Source organism: Hippocampus bargibanti, linkage group LG14, assembly GCF_051943395.1.
Source record: "Hippocampus bargibanti isolate YZ-2025 linkage group LG14, ASM5194339v1, whole genome shotgun sequence".
Taxonomy (NCBI): Eukaryota; Metazoa; Chordata; class Actinopteri; order Syngnathiformes; family Syngnathidae; genus Hippocampus; species Hippocampus bargibanti.
This window is the reverse complement of record NC_142747.1, coordinates 21,599,186-21,621,612: the sequence shown is the minus strand read 5'-3', so window position 1 is coordinate 21,621,612 and position 22,427 is coordinate 21,599,186. Positions and strand designations below refer to the sequence as shown.

The window sequence follows — 22,427 nt, the reverse complement described above, 5'->3', positions numbered from 1 at the left end:
GTCGACAGAGGAAGCTTTGCATGCTTCAGGTGCAGGGATTCTGGGCTAAGCACCCATTTTGAATCCAAGTGTGTATTTGATCAATAAAGGTTATCGGTGTGTGTATATGTGTCGTGTAAACTCAGAGCAAGCACAGTAGGATTAAAAAAAAAGATGGATGACTGCATTCCGACAATAGCAAACCTCATTTGGGCGGGAAAAAAAGAATGTGTGGTTTCAAGCGTCCAATTGAACTACTTTTGGAGGATTGAAATTCTCAAATGGGATCCAGTTTGGCAGCGTCGGAAAGAAAATGCAAATGCCGCTAACTTGATCAAGACACTGCCATTTTCTTAGAGGTTTTAAAATAGGAACTCTGGAGGACTTGCGCACTGCAAGAATCCAAACGAGGGCGCGGAAAATCCGACTGGACCCTCCGCACCCTGCCCACCACCTTCTCAGGCAGGCGCTAGCCATCCACGCGCACTAAATCCAGCAGACATTTAAACAGCTTCTTCCCCCGTCGGTCGCCATTAACTCTCTAAACGGTCGTCCAAATAGAAGTGTAGAGTGCCTCCATTCTTCTTCTGATGCTACTAGTGCAACGTGTTCTACCGGAGACAAATTCCTTGTGTGTTCTACATACTTGGCAATAAAGATGATTCTGATTTTGAATGTTTCCATTTCAAAAGTATCTTTGTGCAGTTCTAAGTTGTTTTCCTGTAACGATACCGTACAGTGTACGCACGCAGATCAAATGGATGTTCTGCGTCGCATTTTTTCTCCACAGCCGAGAAAGCAAACGCACTTACTTTAGTTCCAATGAATCAAAGTGTTTCCCCGTTTGCGCTTTTCATCACCAATGTCTTCTGGAATAATGAAGGGCGTCGGTGTTTATGTCCCTCACCTTCTTTTGTCACCATCATCCCATTTGAACAAAAAATAATAAGAATAAACCAGATTGCAGATGTCGGAGTGATCCCAACAGCAGCTGGACTATCTTACTTGTTCACTTGTTACGCGCTGGTTGTTTGGTGGGTGTGGATCCATCCACACCGTCAAAGGCTTCAAAGTCCCAGTTTGGTTTTTTTCAATTTGAGTCTAACGGGCGGCAATTGGCTTCGTCATCCGAGCAGGAGCTCCTGCGACTGACTGAACTCAAGTCAGAATCAGCGCAGACAGAGGCTTGTCGGGGGAGGAGGAAGACGTGCAGAGCGCTGGGGGAGTCGGCCAGGAGAGGAATGGGGGCGGGATTCAGTGGGCCGGCAAGCGGAGTGACTCACGACGAGTGTTTCAATTTGAATTGGAAATGCAGCGAGCTCTGATGTCAACGTCTAAAAATGTGACGTGACGAAGGTGAATGAATGGATGACCCCTGTACAATTTCAACATCCTTTTTTTTTTTGAATACTCCTGTTTCATAACTTTGCTGCTGTGAAATGTACATTTCTCCACTGCGAGACGAATAAAGGCAAATCCAATCCAATGCAAGAATGAGATGGCAATTAAGTGGATAAGCCACACCTCCTTGTGGTGGATAACGACTGAAAAGAGCAGTTTTGATCCACTCATCTCGCTGAGCCAGCACGTGCTTCCCAAAAGCGCTTGGTTTCCCTTTTAGTGAATGCGAGCCATTTTGAATGCAAGGAAAAGGGATCTTTCAGGCAAAAATGTCACTGTTACGCTGATGAAAAATGCAGAAAGTGACCTCATCTCAAAGAACAGACTAGATCATCTCAAGTGACAACATTTAGAGAGAATTCCACCACAGCAAGGCAGTCAATTTTTTGTTTTGTTTTTGTCGCGAGACCCTCTGCCAAAAGCTCGCAAAGGTGGTCCCGCCTCACTTCCATACAGGGACAGCCATCCGGGAAATGTAAAGTCGTGAAAAGGTCGAATCTTACCTTGGGACAAGCGGATGGGTTGCGTCACTTGGAGTCCATCGACGGCGCACAGATTCCCGCAGGGATGCAACAGGATGACCCCTGACCTATTGTCCACGTAGCAATGTTGAGCCTCCACGCCGGGGCCTTGGATGTTGATGTCCATGGGACCATGACCTATAGTTGTACGGCCTGTGGGAAACAACCATGCATTATACACCCAATATGGAGACACACACACACACACACACACACACACACACACACACACACACACACACACACACACACACATACACACACACACACACACACACACACATATATATATATATATACACATATACATACATACATATATATATATATATATATATATATATATATATATATATATATATATATATATATATGTATGTGTGTGTATGCATATACATACACATGCATACATCTATATTGACATATACAGCGAGAGCTCAGCTTACAAACCTCATTGGTTCCCAGGAAGTGTGTGTAAGGCCAAAAGATCGTCTGCCAAACATTGATTTCCCATAAGAAATCATTAAAAATGAGAATGGATGACCCCTGTACAATTTCAACATTAAAAATGAGAATAATCCATTCCCAGGTCCCCATAAAACATCCTTTTCGACTAAAACGACACCAAATAGACCTTATTTTATGTATAATAAATGTGATATTGGATTTGTAATTAAAGAAATAAACTGTACAGTATAATAAAGTGGTTTTATTGACCTTTGTGATGGTCATTGATGTCGTTGCCTCTTGATGATATCCGAGTGAAGTTGCCGTGCTTTCTCGGCGATAATACCCTCACTCACACTGTCCCCTGCCAGCTGCTTTTCGTGAATCCAAATATAAATACGTTTTTCAACCTCTGTTATTGCCCGAGATCGTTGCTTTGACAACACAGAAACACCCTTAGCCACACGTAGCAAAGGTCGATTGAGCATACTGGTACTGGGACGCTAAGTCACACAAACGCCCACCTCGTTCCTGTTTTTCAATGATCTCCTTCTTCGCTTGATCATAATTTCTTTTGTGTCCTCTTGGGCTTAAAACTAGCCTGTGTTGGGGTCTTTTTTCGCTCCCATAATAGCAAATGTACTCCACTCGATAGCAAACCACGTCTGCACTCAAAGGGTGTGCGGAAAACTAGTCCGCCAGCCACCGTGGCGCTGTGTGGTTCGGTTCTTGCATGCCAAGATTCTATTCTCGCGAATTTAGTGTTCCTCAAGCGAAAAGTTTGTGATCTAAAGCGTTCGTAAGTTGAGGTATGACTGTATATATGCTGCATGTATATATTTATAGAAAGGTGACTATGAAGAATATTGTGTAAAGGAAGGAAGTTGACGTGCTAAAGGCAAAGTGGAGCAAAATCTTCACCCTCAGGTAGAGGCAGCAGAGTGATGGCAACGCTCAGACGTCCGCTACCGAGGCTGACGAGATGAGGACGCTCAGCCTGGAACTTCAAACCCTTTCCAGTCTCCATCACATCCAGCGGACTGCTCTGTCGAGAAACAATGAGAAGCATTGACACTCACAACTTTGAAAACAGCTCGACCGCTTCAGCGCCAGGGTTTTTGTCATTGTCATTGTCACTCCAATTTCAGCACCCGCAGAAGATTGAGTTTGAGGACATATACCCCTTTAAAACAGCGTTAGAAACCGTCGACTCTGTTCTTTCATCAGAGAAGAATGAGTTAATTCCTAAATGATATGGGTCTGGAGTTATCCCAGCTTGAAATGGGGGATGGCTGTACAAAATACAATACAATCCATCCGTATTGGTTGATCTAGTGTTTCAACAACAGCTGATCCATACACGCTCTCACCTTTAACACCTGACGAGTGTGCGAGCCACTTTGGGGCATATTCGCGTTCAGGCGGTCCTTGTCCATGGAGACGTTTGCGGCTCCTCGACTCGCATCAATATCCTGTGTCGGGAAATCAAAGTTGACTTTTCATTCGCTCTTTTAGTGTCCACAAAAGATTGATCTAAACAACAGGTGACATCTGTTTTGCAGACCATTCGCTCTTAATCATTAATATTGCTAATCTTTTGAACATCCACCAGTATATGTCACGTAATACATATATATTGTACATTTCTCCACTGCGAGACTAATAAAGGCAAATCCGATCCAGGCAATCGATAGTCCGATATCGATACATATATACATAAACAGGGTATATATACAGTCCCGGTTATATCGATATTTTTTCGGACTCCCTTGAATATCGATATAACGAGACTTTACTGTATATACATATGTTTGGTTTGGTTTATTTTTGTAAAGCGCTGTGTACTCCTAGCTTGAGCGCTTAAGATGCGATTTCTGCCGCTCAGCTCTGTCTCCATATGGCGGCAGGTATTTAGCTGCAGGTTCTTGTGGCCGCTGAGAAGGCTCATTGAAATCCCTGGCGCCAGATGACACCTTGCAAATCACACACTTCAGTCCGCTCTTTCTCTTGCAACCTGCCAGGAGAACACCCAAAAACTGATACAATGTCCCAAAATCCCCTTTGCGCTACATCCATCACGTCAGCAATTTTTAACTCATTCACTGCCAGACGATGTGCAATAATGTGTCCAGTCCAGTCCGGTGCCAGGGTTTTGGCATTGTCACTCCAATTCCAGGACCCACACAATATGGACTTTTAGGACTACATCAACATTCACGACAGTGTTAGAAACCTTGGACTCTCTCCTTTCATCAGAAAAAAAAGTTAATTCCTAAGTTATATGGGTATGGAGTTATCCGAGTTCAAAACGAGGGCAGGTTTTCAAAACTACAACGCAATACATCCATCTTGGTTTCTATAACGCTTTAACAAGAGATGAAGCCGCAACAAAGCGCTAACGTGGAAAAAAGGGCAATGCTGCCGCTTGTGGAAGGGAAAAACACGGCCAGAGGTGTGACCGGCGCTTTATCGGCACCCAAACCAAAAACAACAAGTGGGCTCATATTTTCAATTCCCGAATAAAGGTCCGTGAATGACTTTGTGTAGGTGGTGTGAATCTGCCAAGAGCTCAATCAATATTTGTGCCAAAACATTGACGTGACTTGTGGTTGCAAGCAAAGTGTGAGAAAAGACGCAGTCGCTACAAAGGAGGAATGAGAGTTGAGGCCTTTGCGCGCCTGAAATGATGCGCAGCAGGATGGAAACTATCTTTGCAATGAAAAAAAGTACCCTCCTACTGTAACATGGCCAGATTTCCTCTCCAGACAGACTTGATGATCTGTTGAAGCGTTCATCAGAAAACACATTTCAAGAGTCCCGCAAGTCACGTGACTTCATCCGGGACGGGGACAAAAATCAAGGGGGAGCCTTCAGCTTTGATAATTATGGTCCCGACACGATGTCCTCAACTAAAGATGAGATTTACCTTCTTCTTCTAAATGTCCAGCCGATGCCGCGACGCCGTCACGGTGGTGGTTGACCCGCAGCAGGCTCAATGCAGCCAGCGTGACCTCGATTCAAGCGGGACAACTCCAAGTCCAAATTCTTGGCCTCGAAGCACAGTTTCTCCCATTCCTTGACCGAGCCTCTCGTTTGTCTCAAACGGTGAGCAGAGCGCAATCGTCAAATTCTCACCACGTGGACCTGTTGCTGCTTGCTCCACTTTAACTCGGACAACCCACATTCCTGCCTGGCTGCCTGGCTGGCTGGGGGAAGGAGCTTTCAAGAGGACGGGAAGTAAGGGACGCGCGTGTGCGTCTGGGTGTCTTAGACAGAGAGAGAAGGAGCCCAACCACAACTCAGAAAGAATGGGGAGTTGGAAGCATTCTGACAAGATACCCCTCAACTTACGACCATTTGAGTTAGGAAAAACGCTAGCAAAAAATGCCACGAAATGCCCTCGAAGGAACATCAACGTTTTCAAGAACGACGATTGGTAATCTCTAAAAATGATACTGACAGACGCTCCCCAATTACGAACATTCGAGTTACAACCTTACAGTACAGACAAACATTTTGCGGCAACAGTATGTCGAAAAATGTTTGGACACAGATACAGTACGTTACATTTTGTATTGGTCACCTTGTTCCGGCCGAACTGCGTACTGGCACCGAGACTGACCAATCGGGGCCCGAAAATGTTGAAGTGTTGCTCACGAGTTGCGGCGCCGATCTGCCGAGCTGGTTTATGATTGGCTGCGCAGATTATGTGGGCGTTTATATCGACGTCTCTTTGTTTCAACTTCCTCGTTTGGTAGTCCAGAAAGGACGGATGGGTGACAGAGAGAGGAAGAAGATGACCGTCGCGACGTGTCCACTTCCTGTGTGGCGAGCACAAAGCAAGGACTCATTTCCTGTCGGCGGCGCATGATGAAGGCAGCGCCCGCCCGTCTCGGTCCCGCGCTGACAAAACTGGGCTGCAATTGATGCCTGCTTGTTTTTGTTGGATTTCCGGACCGTTTTGATTCCTTTCGCCGATCTTGAGAACGTTTGACCGCAAGTGAAGTTCAAGAGAATGACATCACGACAAGAGATGGACGGCAAAACGATGGCGGGAGGGACATTCTTTCGGAATCATGGAAAGTGATCCAAGGCTCACAGACTCCATTTTGATCCCAAAGACACTGACTGGGCGGATATTCATCAACCTTTGGAAACGTTGACTCAATTCTGCTTTGAAGTAATATCAAGATGGACACTCAACTTGTTGTTTGTCACCACTTCCTGCCTCATCACCCAATAGATTTAGAAAATCAGAATCAGAAAAGCTTTATTCGTCCCACAATGGGGAAAAAAAGACCACATCTAAACCTACATCTAAACTCTACTTGTGTCTCACCCGCAATTCCAACTTCCCAAACACATTTCAGCCATCATTTGTGACCAGGGTCAGAAATTGACCTGGACGCCTTCACAATCTGTTCTGCAGGCCCTGGCGCATCAAATAAGTTCAATCAAACTGTTGCTATAACCAATCAGATTTTGAATTGGGGACCCAATGCTTGCTGGAAGGCGCCGGAAACGTTTTCACAAACTATGATTAGCTAGTCACCAACCAATCATAGTACGTATCACTAGCCACTAGTGATAAGCGCATACTGGCCAGAGCTAACACACTGTATCGGTAGCGAGCTGCATAAGCAAAGACATTTTTGTGTCAATTTAATAGGGGTTACGTCAACCCAAAATCAAAACGGCTGAAGGAGTAGAAGAAAGGGATTTGGTTGCAGATGTACTCTTCGAGCCATTTTCAAGACTGACTTTTCAAGAATTGATGGACGTCATGAAGGTTGGACACCTCCGAAGTTACAAAAATAGCAAAGAATGTTGAATTCTAGGAGGTTATCATGAATCCACATGTTCATCGGAAAAAATGAGAACTATTTCGTGACAGTAGTTGTTAAATTATGTCCCGGCTAATGACACCCTCTAGTGGACATGTAGTAAATCACACCACGCCGCAGCTGTGGATTGAATCGGACGTAGCACTACTGAAGGCCTAGGAGTGACATGCATGGCCCGCCAGTGATATTGTACACAGAAAGGTTTAACGGGAAGACTCCTCGGGGTCAGATTAGCTTCAATGGTTGTGTCTGTACCAAGTCAACACTTTTCGCAAAGAAACAACTTTAGCGGCGGATTGTGCAAAAACAATCTTCCCGTGCGCGTCAACGGCGCGGCAACTTTACCTGACGAAGACGACGTGACGGACAAACGCGAAGCGACCACGCCTGCACAAAGATGGAATTCAAAACTGCTGACGAATTCACCACGATGGGAAAAAAAAAGAAACACAGCCCCGATATGGGGAAAAGAAGCTTTGGAAGCTTGAGTCCTTTCCATCTGGTGTCACACGCACATACACATTCGTGGTGTCGGTCAAAACATGCAAAATTCATGTGGACTCGTGTCACATTCTGACGCTAGTCTACTTGCTGCGACTGCTGGAGATCTCCTCCCTCTCAATCTTTTGGTTTACTTTTGGTCTTTAGTGCACGCGCGCGCACACACACACACACACACACACATTGCACACATTTATGAATCCGTAAATGGAACAAGATCAACTCTGCCAGCTTTCCTGTCCAGTTGGCCTCGCCCCAAAGTGGGGGACAGGACACAAGGCCTTCATTCTTCTGAATAAAGAGCTCCTGTGTTGTCCTCCATCCAAACTCAAGTTCTGGAAACAAGTCGCTAAGTTGGAGTTGGAGAACTGATTTTCACTGTACAACACACTTTCAGTTCTTTCTTTTTCCCATAACTGTTCGTCTGCTCAGTCATGAATTAACTCATTCGCTGTCATTCCCAAATGTATTTGGGAAATATGACGCGGAGCGCTATTCCCCAATGTGTTTGGGCTTTGTTTTTTTGCTGGAAAGGGGGGGGGGGGGGTTGATAAAACGCCGGTCAGACCTCTGGCAATGTTTTTCTCTTCCACCAGGGGGGGCAGTATTGGCTATTGACTAGTCAATCATACTTTGCGAAAACTCTTGACGTTGACCAGCGTCTTCAAGATGGCGTCGGTGCCTCTTTTGGGTTGCCAACTCCAAATCTGATTGGTTAGAGCAACAGTTTGATTGACACTTATTTGATGCTACGGGGCCTGCAGAAGGGATTGTGAAGGCGTCCAGGTCAATTTGTGACCCTGGTCGCAAATGATGGCTGAAACGTGATTGCTTCAATATGAGAAGACACATGTGGAAGCAGCGCGACGGGGGAAAAATAATGAAAGGAAGCCGAAAAACAATTTGAAATTATTGAATAAGAATTCATGGACAATATTCTAATTCAGATTATTTTTAGGCCAGCAGAGAAGGCTTCGCGGGCCTTGACGGTCCGTCACTGCAATGAAATATATCTGAATCATTGGTAGACCGATGGACAAAAGCGTGCCTGAAAAAACATTGATGTCTTTGATGGCCTCCCGAATGTGTTATGGATGTGCTCATTCAAGCTAGCGTGTGTGCAATTGTATGCTTGAGCTCATTTAAAAAGAATATTCTGGGCTATTTTAGTCTGCCCTCGTCAGACTGAACCGAAATAGAAAGCGCACTGCTGTTTCCTTCCTTGATTTTGAGCTGAGCGCTCTACAAGTGTGCCAAAGTTGGCCGTCGTGACTTTCACCAAAAGCTGAAATCATTTTCTGCTGACATTCTTCACATTCCTTTGAGAGTGGCTGAAGTAAACACATGCACGTTGCCCTGAGATCACGCAGCCGCAGCCCAAATTGACCCCGACTTGTGGAGTGAGCCTGCAAAGCGGCTAAAAGTTCAAGACGGCCGAACCTTCCAGGTGAAGCACAATCCGTTCCAACCCTCTGGTTGACCTCCTGTTGCTTCATGATTTATGACAGTCGCACGGGGGAGGCTGAAAATGGCTGTTGAAGAAGGTACTGGTTTCAGCCGGGCATTTGACAGCGAGGCCTTCAGTGGTGCTACGTCTGAATCCATCCGACGCTTAATAACTCTTTGATGACGATCACAACTTTGACTGCAGCGACAGCTGCGACTCATCTAAAAAGTGCGGTGTGGTTGACTGCAAATCCACTAGAGGGTAGCGTTCGCCAGGAAATAAGGTCTGCCTGCGAGAAGGCCTCCATGTCGCCTCACGGCATACTTTGGAATCAAATGCCACCATTTCTCCACAGCATCATGTGACTGCAAAGTGTCCATTTTCAAAGGTCCTTAGAAATCAAATGGATTATTATTATTATTATTTAGTGCTTTAACAACAGCTGAAGCTGGAAAAAAAAAAAAAACCAAAAAATAGAAATTCTGCCCCCTTGTGGAAAAGAAAAAAGATTGCCAGAGGCAATGACCGGCGCTTTATCGGCACCCCCTGCATGAAAAAACAAACAAAACCAGATTGGGGAATGGTGCTCTACATCATATTTTTAATTCCCGAATAAATTTGTGAATGGCAGTGAATGAGTTAATGGAAGCGTTTGTGTGGATTTCGACCAATTGGCACGTCGGAAAGAAAAGGTTCCAAAATGTGAGTGATTATTTTGTCCCCAAACAATTTGTGGGTGGAATGTGGGTGTCAAATGCTTTTGAAAGCGTGAGAAGAACAAAGGTGTGAGAAAGCAAAGCACCTTGCTGCAAAGTCGACTTGTTGATGTTTGAACGGCGACCCAAAGCAAATTCCACAGCGGCGTACAGAATGTGTTGGCTTTCAGACATCCTTTTCTCCGCTTTCAGCACCTTTCAAGAGCTTTTCTTTTTCTTGCACAAATGGCAAAACTAATACTTGACAGGATGTTGTGCGTTGTAGGGCAGAATGCGGATTTTCTTCTGTGCCGTTTTGTTGATCAACAACAATTAAAAGGACAAATGGCTTGCCGGAAACAGTGAGCGTATTTTCCGGTGTATAAGGCGCACCCCAAATCCTTGACTTTCCTCCAAAGATGAGCGTACACGCCGCCCGCTGCGCCTTCTATGTCATGTCATCTTGAGTCTCGCAACTATTGACAGCAGACACCAAAATCCTTTTTCCTTTTTTGGCATCATCATTCCAAGGGGAAGATTTGGCATTTTTCAAGAAAAATCTAAACATTGAAGGCTAAAATATTGGTGAAAACCTCAAAGGAACATCAACATTTTAAAGGAGGAATCTCAGAAAATTACATTTCTTATTGGAACAAGGACAACTATCCTATGCAGGAACTAAAGCAGTCACAAAGATAGGAGAAAGCACCAGAAAGTAATAGATGGAAGAATGGAGAAATTCTTTCTTTTCTCTACAAGACGGTTGTCCATGTTAAGCGCTTTGTTCCAGCTTCATCTGCTGTTAAAGCGCTATATCAATCTAGATGTGCGCATTGCATTGTATTTTGGACAGCTGACCCATTTCAAGATCCGCTAGCTAGCTCGTCCGCCGGCTAGCTCGCCCGCTGGCTAGCTCGTTCTCTGGCTAGCACTATATAAATCATTATGTATTGTATTGTGATCAAACTTTTTGAGCTGAGAAAAATACCACATTACTCCAATGCCACGCTGCAATTTCTATTTTGGTGTTTGACATCAGAAGAGGAAAATGATGGCAAAATCGGAGTGTTTTGTTGCCCTTTACCGTTAGCGCCATCTGATGTGGCGTGGCTTCTATCAGAAATGTGCCATGGATGAAAACAAACACGCCAATCAAACCTCTGAAGACGGAGGACACCGATTTGCTGCGGCCAACCCGAGAAGGGAAAAGCCAAAAGGAAAAGAAGAAGTTGACATTTAGCGCCTTCTCATGTGGTGTGCCTGATATTTGAGAGATGTCATTTATGAAAGGTGCGTCTGATAGTCGGCTGCGCCTCATATCTGGAAAACGTTTGAAAAGACACCATTCTTGAGGGGTGCGCCTTATACCAAGGAAAAGAGTAAAAATAAGGTGAGCATATACTCCTACCTTGAATGGCACCTTCTTCAGCAGGATCACTAAATGCGCCGATTGAGTTGCCGACGGGTGGGATGGAAGCCAACTTTGCCCTCTTCCAAGTGCGAACCCGTTCGCAAGTGGCCTCCCCAGAGTCCAAATCGGAGTGGAGAGCGCCGTTTTCACTCCCGGTCAAAACTCAGCCGCCCCTCCAAAAAAGAGGGGGGCAAAAACAACAGGGCGGTCGGGCTCACCCTTACCCTCGCCCTCACCCTCCCGTGAGAGCCTTTTCAAAGCTAGTCGTCCGGTTCATTCGCAGTGAAAATGGGCACAGCCTCTTTTTGTGAGTGCTCACAAAATGCGATGCTCCGCTCGGTCGTAAGTAGGGGTGCTCTTCGACTCATTTCAGGTTCCTCCCCCATCAAGTGCATCTATCTGCCATCTGTTCAACGTCTCGCCGGATCTTCCTTTTTTGTGGTCAGTCTGCAATCTGCCGTGAGCGACTCTTTTTAGAACTTGACAAATATGCCACGGTAGCAAAAACAACCGGGATTTTTCTTCTGAGCGGTTTTCCGGATGACAAAACAAGACTTTGCTGCCAAGAAAGAAACCGGCTTAGCAGTTGGAAGAAGTGGCATCACAAGTTGGCCAGTTGGGCAAGCGGTCCCCTTTCTATCAAGCTGTGCCGCGGTGGGGACGGCGTCTCCTACAACGTTTGCTCGGGAACCAAATCGGTGCTCTTTGCTTTTGGATCAGTAGGCGTTCACCATTCCAACTGTCGTTTTTGGTTTTAATCGCGAGCGAGCCGTTTGACTGCTCAAGATGCTTCTCGGGTGCTAGCGGTTAGCATTGCTGTGTCGTTCGCGAACGAACCTGCACTAAGAGACGGTTCTTTAAAGTGAACGACTGGAGTCGGCTCCTCACAGGCCGACGTCCCCCGTCCCGCACACATACGCACGCTAAAGGAGGGGTTAGACTCCAACCGTTCGAGACGCAACGGTACATTTTGAACATGAAACTTACTCTTATTTCAGCTGTTTTTTTTTCTTCCGGGTGCGGTTGCACTGGTTTAACTCAGTGGGATATGTTTACCACTATGTCTCCCACTCAATCAATACCCGATCGAACCACCGCCGCTGTCCAGTGTTTTATGTCAATCTTTCATTTCCTTATTTATTTTGGGGATAACTGGGACCCTGTTATATTTTAAAAAAGAGACGTCTAAATTTACGCGTGACTCACCAGCGACTTCTACGGGTCATAACACAACGTCTCGAGTTTCATTGGAATGCACCAGACGATGACAGAATGAATTTAAAAAAATGTATTTTTAATGAACACACAGGACTGGGTCTTTACCATTTGTGACGGGTGTCACAACAGTGACTGTCTTCATCTCCAGATGCTGCCGTATTAATGAGACCAGACGCGTGGATGTGTCTTTTTATTTCTTTTATTTCTGCAACACAGTATGGCAGAAGGGATGGGTGAAGTCGCATGGGTTTCGCCTTGTGATTAACAATCTCCTCCAGATTGTTCTCAATATGCAAAACATTGCAGGTAACAAAACAGAATGAACAACGTGTGATCGTATAGTGGTGATTTACACGATGTGCTTGAACGCATCATAGGCGGAGACTCGGCAGATCACGCGGTGCGCTTGTAATGGCGCACAGTTCAACCCGCCATGAACACTCACGGGCAAATGAAACACGACACAACAAACTAAATATTGTTCAATAAAAACGAAATGAAACAATTATTACCTGCAACACAGTATGGCAGAAGGGATGGGTGAAGTCGCATGGGTTTCGTCTTGTGATTAACTGCGCAATAGAAAAGCACTATGAAGCACATGTGCTTCAAAGTTCCACTCGACAAAACGTGAATTAAATAATGACACAAAAAGTAATCTGGACTCGAAATGAATAAGGGAACCAATTAGATAACACTAGACAGTACAAAGGGGAAACAAAATAAGATATTGTCATGAAAATGCGCGTTAATCGAGACCAACAGAAAATTGCGACTCACCATTAAGCTCCCCCAGATTGTCCTGGAACTATGGGCGGGACATGGTGCCACACTGTGCGCCGTTGCGTCACTTCCTTCATAATTTAATTAAGTGCACAACTCCGTTACACATTCCTACGCCAAGGATACAGTTTCTGTTTAGAGTCTAAACGGAAAATGTAAAACTTTAGATGAATTGATACAAATCAAAGTATTTGTTGAGGATTGATCCGAGTTTCCGCCCTCGGGAGTTCGAACCACGGGCTCTGTCCTGCGTTTGCTTGCTTTTTCTCCTTCCACTTATTTTATAAAACGAACCGCGTCAGCCTTTCGCCGTAACAGTTAGTTCTTGACTTCAGATTTCAAAACTAGTTCTTCAGTCATTTGTTGTGCGTTCTGTATGTAAAGTGTGGAGGAGATTAAACGTTCTTGTAAATGAAGCCAATATTGAGTCATTGGTTGCCATGACAAAAAAACATCATTGATTTGGTCTCGTTTTGTAAAGGCGTTTAACGTTTCTATGCGAACCTTCATATGTATGTTTTTCTTCAAAACCTCAATGCTTTATTTTGAATATTTTGTCACGGATCACTTCCGGTTCCGCGTCGTGTTTCAAAGTGCGAGAGGAATCGCTAATCTGTTCAACGTCATTAAAGTTGATCTACTTTCGGTTAACGAGATGAATACGTGACGTTATTCGTTTGCTTATTTATGTCTTTTCGAACAGATTGTCAAGGTTTTTGGACGTCAAAACGAGGCGTCGTCCTTAACCGGGCCAGACACAATTCGAACAGTTTCCTGAAATTCAAGATGGCCCCCCCGAGAGGAAAGCGTCATGACAATGTGTTTCCAGACCCCCAAAAAGAATCGAACACCTCTGGGCTGACTCAACGGGAAGACTCCGTTCGCCAGCCCATCACCAGTTTGTGGAATTTAGTTTTCACAATGGTTCATCACTTTCATTTCAATTGACAGTCACACAACGTGTACTTTTCAAGAATACATTTTATTACATTAAAGATTCTGTCCCCCCCTAATTGTACAATGGAATGTCACGATTCCCCTTCAGAAATGTCATTAAAAAGGCTTGATTTACTCATTTCTAAATCCAACACATCCATTCAACCGTTGCTTGAAATTTGGGGAGTCTGTGTGGAAAAAACAAACCAAGAAAGACATTCTCATTCTGAATAATCTTAGTCAGATATTAAAAAAAAAAAAAAACAGAAAACAAATATGAACACTCGTTTGGGATGTGGAGGGCCCAATTTTAAAATGCTCTGTTACTGTATTTGCCTTTTTTAGGGTTGTGGGGTGATGAGTGATGGGGGAGGTGTTGCATTTTGAGCTGCATTGTGCGCGGCCCACGTTGAATGTTCATTTCAATATGATTCAACCGGCACGACGGGGAAACAAAGTGACATTTGGTGTGAAAGGGGGTCTGGTCTGTATGGCTCTTATAAAAAAGATCAACGTTGGATTCATGACTGGTTGAAAGGGCTCTCTGCTTTTCCATCTCAAACGATGACAACGTAGACAGCAAAAACCATCACAGTTGGAAATAAAAAAGGTCACGTTGCAATCAGTTTGAATAAAAATGACTGCAGAGAGAATATAATATTTGGAGCATTTGTTTTTGCGGCAAGGTCCAACCTGCAACCTTTGTAACAACATGGCCTCCCGTGAGGTGGGGGTGAGATATCAGAGAGAACAGTTTGATTGCGTATGATACCAAAGAATCTGCAGTTAAGGACATGTGGGGGAAAAAAAGCAAGACCCCCCCCACATATCAAACTATTGCAAGACAACAACTGCAAGTATTTGTGCCAAATGGAGTGAAGGCTGATTCCACTGGCCCCCCAAGTGCTGGACAGACAAGACTGAGCGCCATGCGAGCCAGCGGCCCGCTCGCTGGAGTAGCACAATGTCAACTTTAAACGCTAAAGATGATCTCCTCGCTCTTCCCACACATCCATCTCCGCGCGCATTTGCCAGAGGGATGATGTCATTCCGTTGACGTGTAATATTCTACAGGATGGGCAAGTGAAGGAATTGTCAATCGGTCTCTGGAGCAGATTTGGACTATTTTTCATGGGCCATTTTTTTTTTTATTTGTACCCCCACTTATTATTATTATTTTTTTTTAGAATATTCTTACAGGATTTCATATTTATCGACAACAAAGGAGGTCTCAGATGAGAATCGAACGGCGGCGTCTCCGTCGACGTGCGTCACTTTGGCAACCTGATGGGACAGAGAGACAAAGATAAAAGGCATTCATTCTGGGTATGTTTTAGTCCATGCGTCAATCTCTTTTGATGTGGTCTGAAAAAGCAAATGATGCGTCATCAACTTTGATTATCTTTGCCAAAATGTCATCAAAAGCGTTGAGGATTTGTAATCAGTTAGCAACACTCGTTATCTTCCCTAAATGGTTCTTGTCTTTTGTTGCTGATGTGTCCCAGCCAGCCAATCAGGTTTGGAGTCCATCCTACCTGGATGTCGCAGTAGTTGCGTTTGGAGACAAAGGAGACGTGAACGGGGAAGAAGTCATCGGGCTGTCCGCTAATGCTGAACTCCAGGCTGCCGGTCTTGTTGTTGCCATCGATGACGGGGAGGCACCACTCCAGGACGTTCCGCCTGCCGTCGTGTTTGTATTCGCCGTCCAGGTCGCCAATCACAGGAGCGCCCACGCCAGAGCTGCGCAGGGGAACAGCTTCAAGTCACACGCTTTGTCATGACACACACACGCCAAAGTACGGCCACGTGTTAGTTCTTGGAACTCATTGACTGCAACAACAAAGAAAAACGAGTCCACTCCAGTGCCAGGGTTTTTGTCATTTTCACTCCAATTGCAGGACCCACACAAGATGGAGTCGGAGGACGACATCAACATTCAATGCAGCGTAAGAAACCTTACTCTCTTCTTTCATCGGGGAGAAAAAAAGCGAATTCTTAAATGATATGGGTGTGGAGTTATATGATCTTGAAATGAGGGCGGCTGTCCAAAATGCAATGCAATGTCGGTCTATGTCGAGCTTTAACAACAGCTCAAGTTGGAAAAAAAAAGGCAAATGCTGCCCCCTCGTGGACATTGCCAGAGGTCTGAACAGCGCTTTATCGCTGCGGCAGCCCATGCAAGAAAAACCAAAACTCAAACAAATTCTGCAATGGTGCTCCACGTCACATTTTTGAATCCCCGAATAAATAAATGGTCAGTGAACGAGTTAATACTACTGATGATTTCGGCGTGCGTTCTTTGATCGACTTACGGCACTGGTATAGTAATGACCACGTCGTTGAGTTCCAGGCTCTCCTCCTGCAGCTCGTATTCAATGTTGACGTCGCAGCCGTTGCCGCTCTCCGAAGGCCAGCAGTTTACTGAGTGACAAGTCATCACATTCATATTCATCCATTTCATTTAGAGGCGCCGTTCAAAATCCTCAAGGTCACAGGATAAGTTGGGCTTTTTTTTCTGGGAGATAGCTAGATGGCCAGCGAGATAGCTGATAGCTCATAGACAGCAAATAGATAGCTAGCTAGGTCGCCACCTAGATAGCCAGCCAGATAGCTCATAGACAGCAAATAGATAGTTAGCTAGGTAGCCAGCTAGATGGCTAGCTAGATAGCCAGCCAGATAGCTCATAGACAGCAAATAGATAGTTAGCTAGGTAGCCAGCTAGATGGCCAGCGAGATAGCTGATAGCTCATAGACAGCAAATAGATAGCTAGCTAGGTCGCCACCTAGATGGCTAGCTAGATAGCCAGCCAGATAGCTCATAGACAGCAAATAGATACTTAGCTAGGTAGCCAGCTAGATGGCTAGCTAGATAGCCAGCCAGATAGCTCATAGACAGCAAATAGATAGTTAGCTAGGTAGCCAGCTAGATGGCCAGCTATATCACCTTTCAAAACTCTCAAGGACACTTTATAGTCACAGGATGAGAACAACTGTGTGGAATGAAAGACAACCGAGACCGACACTCGCATGCAGTTCGCTAGCTAGTCCCCCTCAACCAAAAAAAATAAATTAACGTCTGGCACATAAATCGAACAATTATTGTTGACCAAAATGACCAGCAAATAATTGTTGGCCTCAAATGAAGGCCAACAATGAGCGCTTTCCAACGTGAGCAGACGTGACGAGGACTTACTGCTTAAAGGTATGAGCGACTCGTCGGTGCTTTGTAGTCTCCACTTGAGCACGCCGACGTCACTGTTGAGAGGAAAGGACTTGTCGGGGTTCTTGAGGGCGATCACCGCGTCCGATGTGAACAACTTCTTATCCACGTTGGGATGTGTCTAAGGAGCAAATGGTGGCAACGGCACGCTTGCTAGCTGCTCCACATCTCATTCAACGAATGGCAAAAGTACGTCGACATACACCAAGTATCAGTCAGTCATCAAAGCGTGCTGATGATTTCAGTGTGATCAATCACCGCTAGATGGCAGGGTTGGCTTTCATCGCATTAACTCTCGAAACTGGAAAGTGTATGGTGCCTCTTTGCAATTTTTGGATGATGCCAGTCGTGTCGCGTGTTCTAGCGGAGCCAAATCCCTTGTGTGTGTTCTACACAGTTGGCCAATAAAGATGATTGACATTGTGCCGAGTGAGTGAGTGAGTGAGTGTCCACTTTTCCACCATCCTTTCTAAATGGTCCGTCCGTCCGTCCGTCCGCGCTACGCTAGCACTTGCACCTACTTGCAGCTGTAATCCTTTGCCGTCATTGTTGAGGAGAAGGAGGCGGATGCGCGCGTTCTTGTCGTCCGTGACTCGCAGCGTCACCATGCCCAGCACCTCCATGTTCTGCAGCCCGCCGTCACGCCCGCAGGTCAGCGAGATCTTCTCTTCCACGCGAAGGTGGACGCTGGCCAGGGAAAGTCAAATCAGACGACGGCGGCGATGACGCCGTTTGGATCCGGGTGGAGTCTCTGGACAAACCTCTCCACGTTGGCCGGCGGCGGGAGAGCTTTGGAAAGATCCGAGGCTCTCTTCCCGGAGGACGCCACGATGGTTTCGCCCTCTGACTTCAACTTGTCCACAAAGTTGTCCACCTCCTTCCCTTTGGCCCCCAGTTTCAGCGCCTTGCTCGGTCCGCTCGGTCTGAAGACAAACGGTTCGGCAAACCAACGGCGGCCATTTCAAAGACGGCTCGGCGATTTTGCCTACCTGACTGGCGCCGCCGCCATCTTGGGCTTTTGGGGCTCCACGATGCTTTCCCCGATGATGGTTACCGAGGAGATGGCGCTCATGCCAGAGCTGCCAAAGCCACCGAAGGCCGGTCCCTTCTTGCCGGAACGCTCCGCGTCCCTTCTGGCCTGCTGCAGCTCCTTCGCCTTTCTTCTCATCTCAGCCTTGGCTTCTCTTTCCTGAGTCTGACAACGGTCGGTCGGTCGATCACATACTTTCAAGAGTCGGAAAAAAACTTTATTCGCCAAACACATAAATTCCTATAGATAGCTGGCTATCTTGCAATAGCTAGCTAGATGATATTGTGGTATTCACGATGCCACACGAGTCTAATAAAAGTTTGAAACCACATATTTTGATCCATTAATTTCACGACATCATCCTGGCCTCCACAGCTCCCGGTGTCAAGGTCATAGTTCAAAATATGGTTGGAAAATGGCTTCTTACGATGAATGTTGACGAAAGCCAAATGTTGTTCCCACCATTTCCCCATTGGCTATGCTTTCGGTTGATCTCTGAGAGGTCTTTTGAGCAAGGCGCATCAAGCAATAGTTCTTGACCAGAGACAACAAATCGTCCGCAGTTCAGAGCAGTTCAATGTTGCATCTTTTCTTTTCCCATTGCCATTGCCACGAAATCTATCAACCCGAGTTGACTTTTGGCGAAGGAACGTACGTACCTCTCTGACGGCGCGGAAAACCTTTTCCTCGTGGGAGTCCATCTCGGTGAAGGTGCGGATTTGCGCCAGGTTGACATTCTCTCTGTAGCCCAGAGCCACGATCTCGTCAAAGGCGAAGATCAGGTCAAAACAGTGCTCGGAGATTTCGCTCTCCTCCAGCACGCGGCAGTATTCGGGGATCTGGGGAGGCGCAAGCCGAGTCACCTGACATCGCTTCCCAAGAGCCCACAAAGTTTCTCGGCTGCTATCATTTCAGCAAGACGGCACACTTTCAAAGACGTTCTCCGCAATCAAATGGACACATAACCAGTGCTAATATTGGAGCTTTTGGATGGAGACCCTTTTGCAGATCGCATGGGGACACCCTTGCAAAACTCAACCGAGTAAGCGGAGCGTAGAGCTAAATCAGAAATGGATGACAACGATAGGGAAAAAAAAAATGGCCGCGGCTTGGAATTGAAGCGGATTGACGTGGGACGGGAGATGTGAGACAATTTCTTTTCGTCAACGGATGCTACAGCTTCAACATTTGGCTTGTAGCAGACGTGCAATTCCACCATAAGGTCTCTGATCCACTGGTGAAAATGATGCTTTGAGCCTCTCCTTTTTTTATCTCGAACAGCTTCATACAACAAAGAGGGTGCCCAAAGTGCTCAAGACCGAATGACTGATTTGTTATTTAGCTTTTGTTGTTGTCGTTTCGACTTCAAGATGGCGCCGCGAGAGCGGCTGCTTTGACAGCAGCTCCTGTATTTTGTTTTTCTAGTTCTTCACTGCTGTGAAATGTCCATTTCTCCACTGCGACCGAAGCTAATCCAACCTAACGTCAACGTATTGATATGAAGCTGACGTCAAACAGCCAGCCCTGGTCTTACCACACGAGAGAAGAGTCTGAGTGTTTCAAGGTCCTCGAGGATGTTACTGTTCTTGGTGGTGATCAGGACCATGTAGAGCTTCTCCAGCGGCTGGTAGACATAACGGACGCTGTCCGTTTCCACAAAGGTGTGTTGCTTCCCCGTGTTCATCAGTTTTGGAAATGCAGCGAGGAGCCCTTCGATTCGCGTCCGCGTCATTTCCACAAACTGCCGGGACACAATGGCCTTGCCGGCCTTGGTGCACACCGCCGCTGCCAACAGCACCTGAAGATCACACGGTGAGCATTGTGATGACACGCCGTCAACACTTACAATGCGAAACATATTCATTCACAGAGCACTTTAACAACAGCTGAAGCTGGAACAAAGCGCTTAGCGTGGACAACTATCAGATGAAGGAAGATAGAATGTTTGTCGTCTCCGTCTACCTCGCTACAACCGCGGCATACGTACTCCCGTGAGGTTCTGCAATCAACCACTTCAACCCTTTCTCTTGTTTGTTTTTGCATTACGACACTACCTCACTTTACATTCAGAAATTACATGTATAGTCTGTTGTCATTTCTATGTCCTTTTAGCCACGCTATTAGTGCCTTGAACGCTGGGTCCGAGAGGACATTAATTTCATCTGTGCTGTATGTCATGCATATTAGCATATTTGACAATAAAGCTGACTTTGACTTTGATAGTCGACTGCAATAAATAGAAATAATTGAGAAACGTGATATGGTTAAAGGTATATCAGAATCAGAATCATCTTTATTGCCAAGTATGTAGAACACACAAGGAATTTGTTTCCGGTAGAACACGCTGCACTAGTATCGTTGTCAAAAAAAAACTGCTAAGTGGCACTATACAGTTCCATTTTGGCTACTGTTGAAAGAGTTCAAAGAGTTAATGGCTTGGGGGAAGAAGCTGTTTAAATGTCTGCTGGATTTGGTGCGCATGGATCGGTAGCGCCTGCCTGAGGGGAGTAGCTGGAAAAGGTGGTGGGCAGGGTGCGGAGGGTCCAGTAGGATTTTCCGCGCCCTAGTTTGGATTCTTGCAGTATGCAAGTCCTCGAGAGTGGGTAGGGCGGTGCCAATGATTTTTTCCGCCGTCCTAACTGTCCGTTGACACATATATATATATATATATATATATATATATATATATATATATATATATATATATATATATATATATATATATATCATTCTAATCAAAGAGGAATGAACATACCAATGGTTATTGCCCACATCGGGAAATGCACTCCTCAAGTTTAGAGGTGTTTAATGGCTCAATGGGGACGTACCAAACCGCGATAAATACACACACATATAATAAAAACTAAAATCACAAGACAATAGAAGGCATTGGCAGTGTGCGTGTTGTTGACTGGATAGTGCCGTGACGTGACGTGATCTCGAAAGGCTTTCTGACAGGATCCTGCGCACTGGCAGCAGGCAACGTTAGCACGGCTGGTGCTAAAGCTAAAGCTAAAGCCAGATGGGAGCTAGTTCACGTCAGCACACAACTGCGAGGCTCTTTCGGTCACAACACTCCCGCTTCAATGACTCCGACTAAATTGGCGTCAACGATAATCACTCAACGCGTATTGTAGAATTCGGCATTGAGATAGGCAAGTGCTGCTTAGCCTGATGTTATGAAGCTCGTTCGTTGGGCCTTCAACTGAACGTATTTCACTCGATGGATCAGATGATAGTCACTTACCATTTTTGCTTGGCTTTCTATAGAGCCGAGGCCTTCTGCTTCTTTGTCGTGTTTGCTTCAGCCCTTTGAATGACTCGGAACGGCAAGGTGAGACGGTGCGGCTGGCTCGAAGATGTTGGCTCGTTAGCTTGCTTGCTTGCCCTGCTTGCTTGCTTGGCGTCAAGATGGCAGCAGCGCAGAGCCACGTCTCCACCGGAAGTACAGCGCTGCTAGCCCAACCCACACGGCAAAACGCTGGCGTCTGGTGATTCTTACGATGACAAAGAAATCAAGTGATTACATTTCTTTTTGGGTTTTGATTTTAAAAAAATAATCAAATGGCCTCTTGTAACAGCTCTTAATCTGGTAACTTTCTGACCGTTTTTACAACAACAAAAACATGGAAATGTCGGTCTGTTGGAAAGAAGTTTCACTTCCTGTTTCTAGCTGAGGTTGCCATTGGGTGCACACTACGGCAATCCCTCGTTTTTCGCGGTTAATGGGGACCAGGACTGTCGTCGGGTGGCGTCAGCGCTGGGAACCAATCAAGCTACAGCCATGTACAAAACCTCGGGGTCATTCGGCGTTTTTTTTCCTGAACGTTATTTTTTTTTTACATTAAAACCGTGATAATTGAACGAGAGAGGGATTGGTGTAGAATCAGAATCAGAATCATCTTTATTGCCAAGTATGTAGAACACACAAGGAATTTGTTTACGGTAGAACACGCTGCACGAGTATCGTTGTCAAAAAAAAACTGCTAAGTG

At 45.7% G+C, this 22,427-nt stretch overlaps 3 protein-coding genes across 17 annotated transcripts in view; 1 reads left to right on the top strand and 2 right to left on the bottom strand.

Annotated features, from left to right (window-relative positions):
• The window catches only part of phldb1b (pleckstrin homology-like domain, family B, member 1b), a 46,238-nt gene extending 32,443 nt beyond the window's left edge, over window positions 1-13,795 (bottom strand). The window contains exons 1-4 of one of the 14 annotated variants that reach the window (XM_089014547.1): window positions 11,244-13,795; window positions 3,719-3,820; window positions 3,270-3,393; window positions 1,884-2,054 (exon numbers count right to left, since the gene is read on the bottom strand). In XM_089014547.1, the coding sequence (XP_088870673.1) occupies window positions 1,884-2,054; window positions 3,270-3,393; window positions 3,719-3,784 (361 nt within the window). In that variant the 5' untranslated portion in view covers window positions 3,785-3,820; window positions 11,244-13,795. Of the gene's footprint in view, window positions 1-791; window positions 1,216-1,883; window positions 2,055-3,269; window positions 3,394-3,718; window positions 3,821-5,274; window positions 5,535-7,537; window positions 7,752-11,243 lie in introns of those variants that run through there. The other 13 variants (XM_089014545.1, XM_089014546.1, XM_089014541.1 and 10 more) reach the window with 13 other exon arrangements.
• LOC148888867 (porphobilinogen deaminase-like) overlaps window positions 1-22,427 on the top strand; it is a 116,561-nt gene that overhangs the window by 85,138 nt on the left and 8,996 nt on the right. The gene's annotated exons all lie outside the window — the stretch shown is intronic.
• Window positions 14,211-21,900, bottom strand: LOC148888868 (coatomer subunit delta-like). Its single transcript, XM_089014565.1, has 10 exons — window positions 21,682-21,900; window positions 19,969-20,232; window positions 19,094-19,273; window positions 18,394-18,599; window positions 18,166-18,327; window positions 17,926-18,091; window positions 17,378-17,525; window positions 16,496-16,604; window positions 15,719-15,923; window positions 14,211-15,467 (listed from the first exon to the last, which is right to left on the bottom strand). The coding sequence occupies exons 1-10, from the start codon at window positions 21,682-21,684 to the stop codon at window positions 15,378-15,380; spliced, it is 1,533 nt and encodes a 510-aa protein (XP_088870691.1). The 5' UTR covers window positions 21,685-21,900; the 3' UTR covers window positions 14,211-15,377.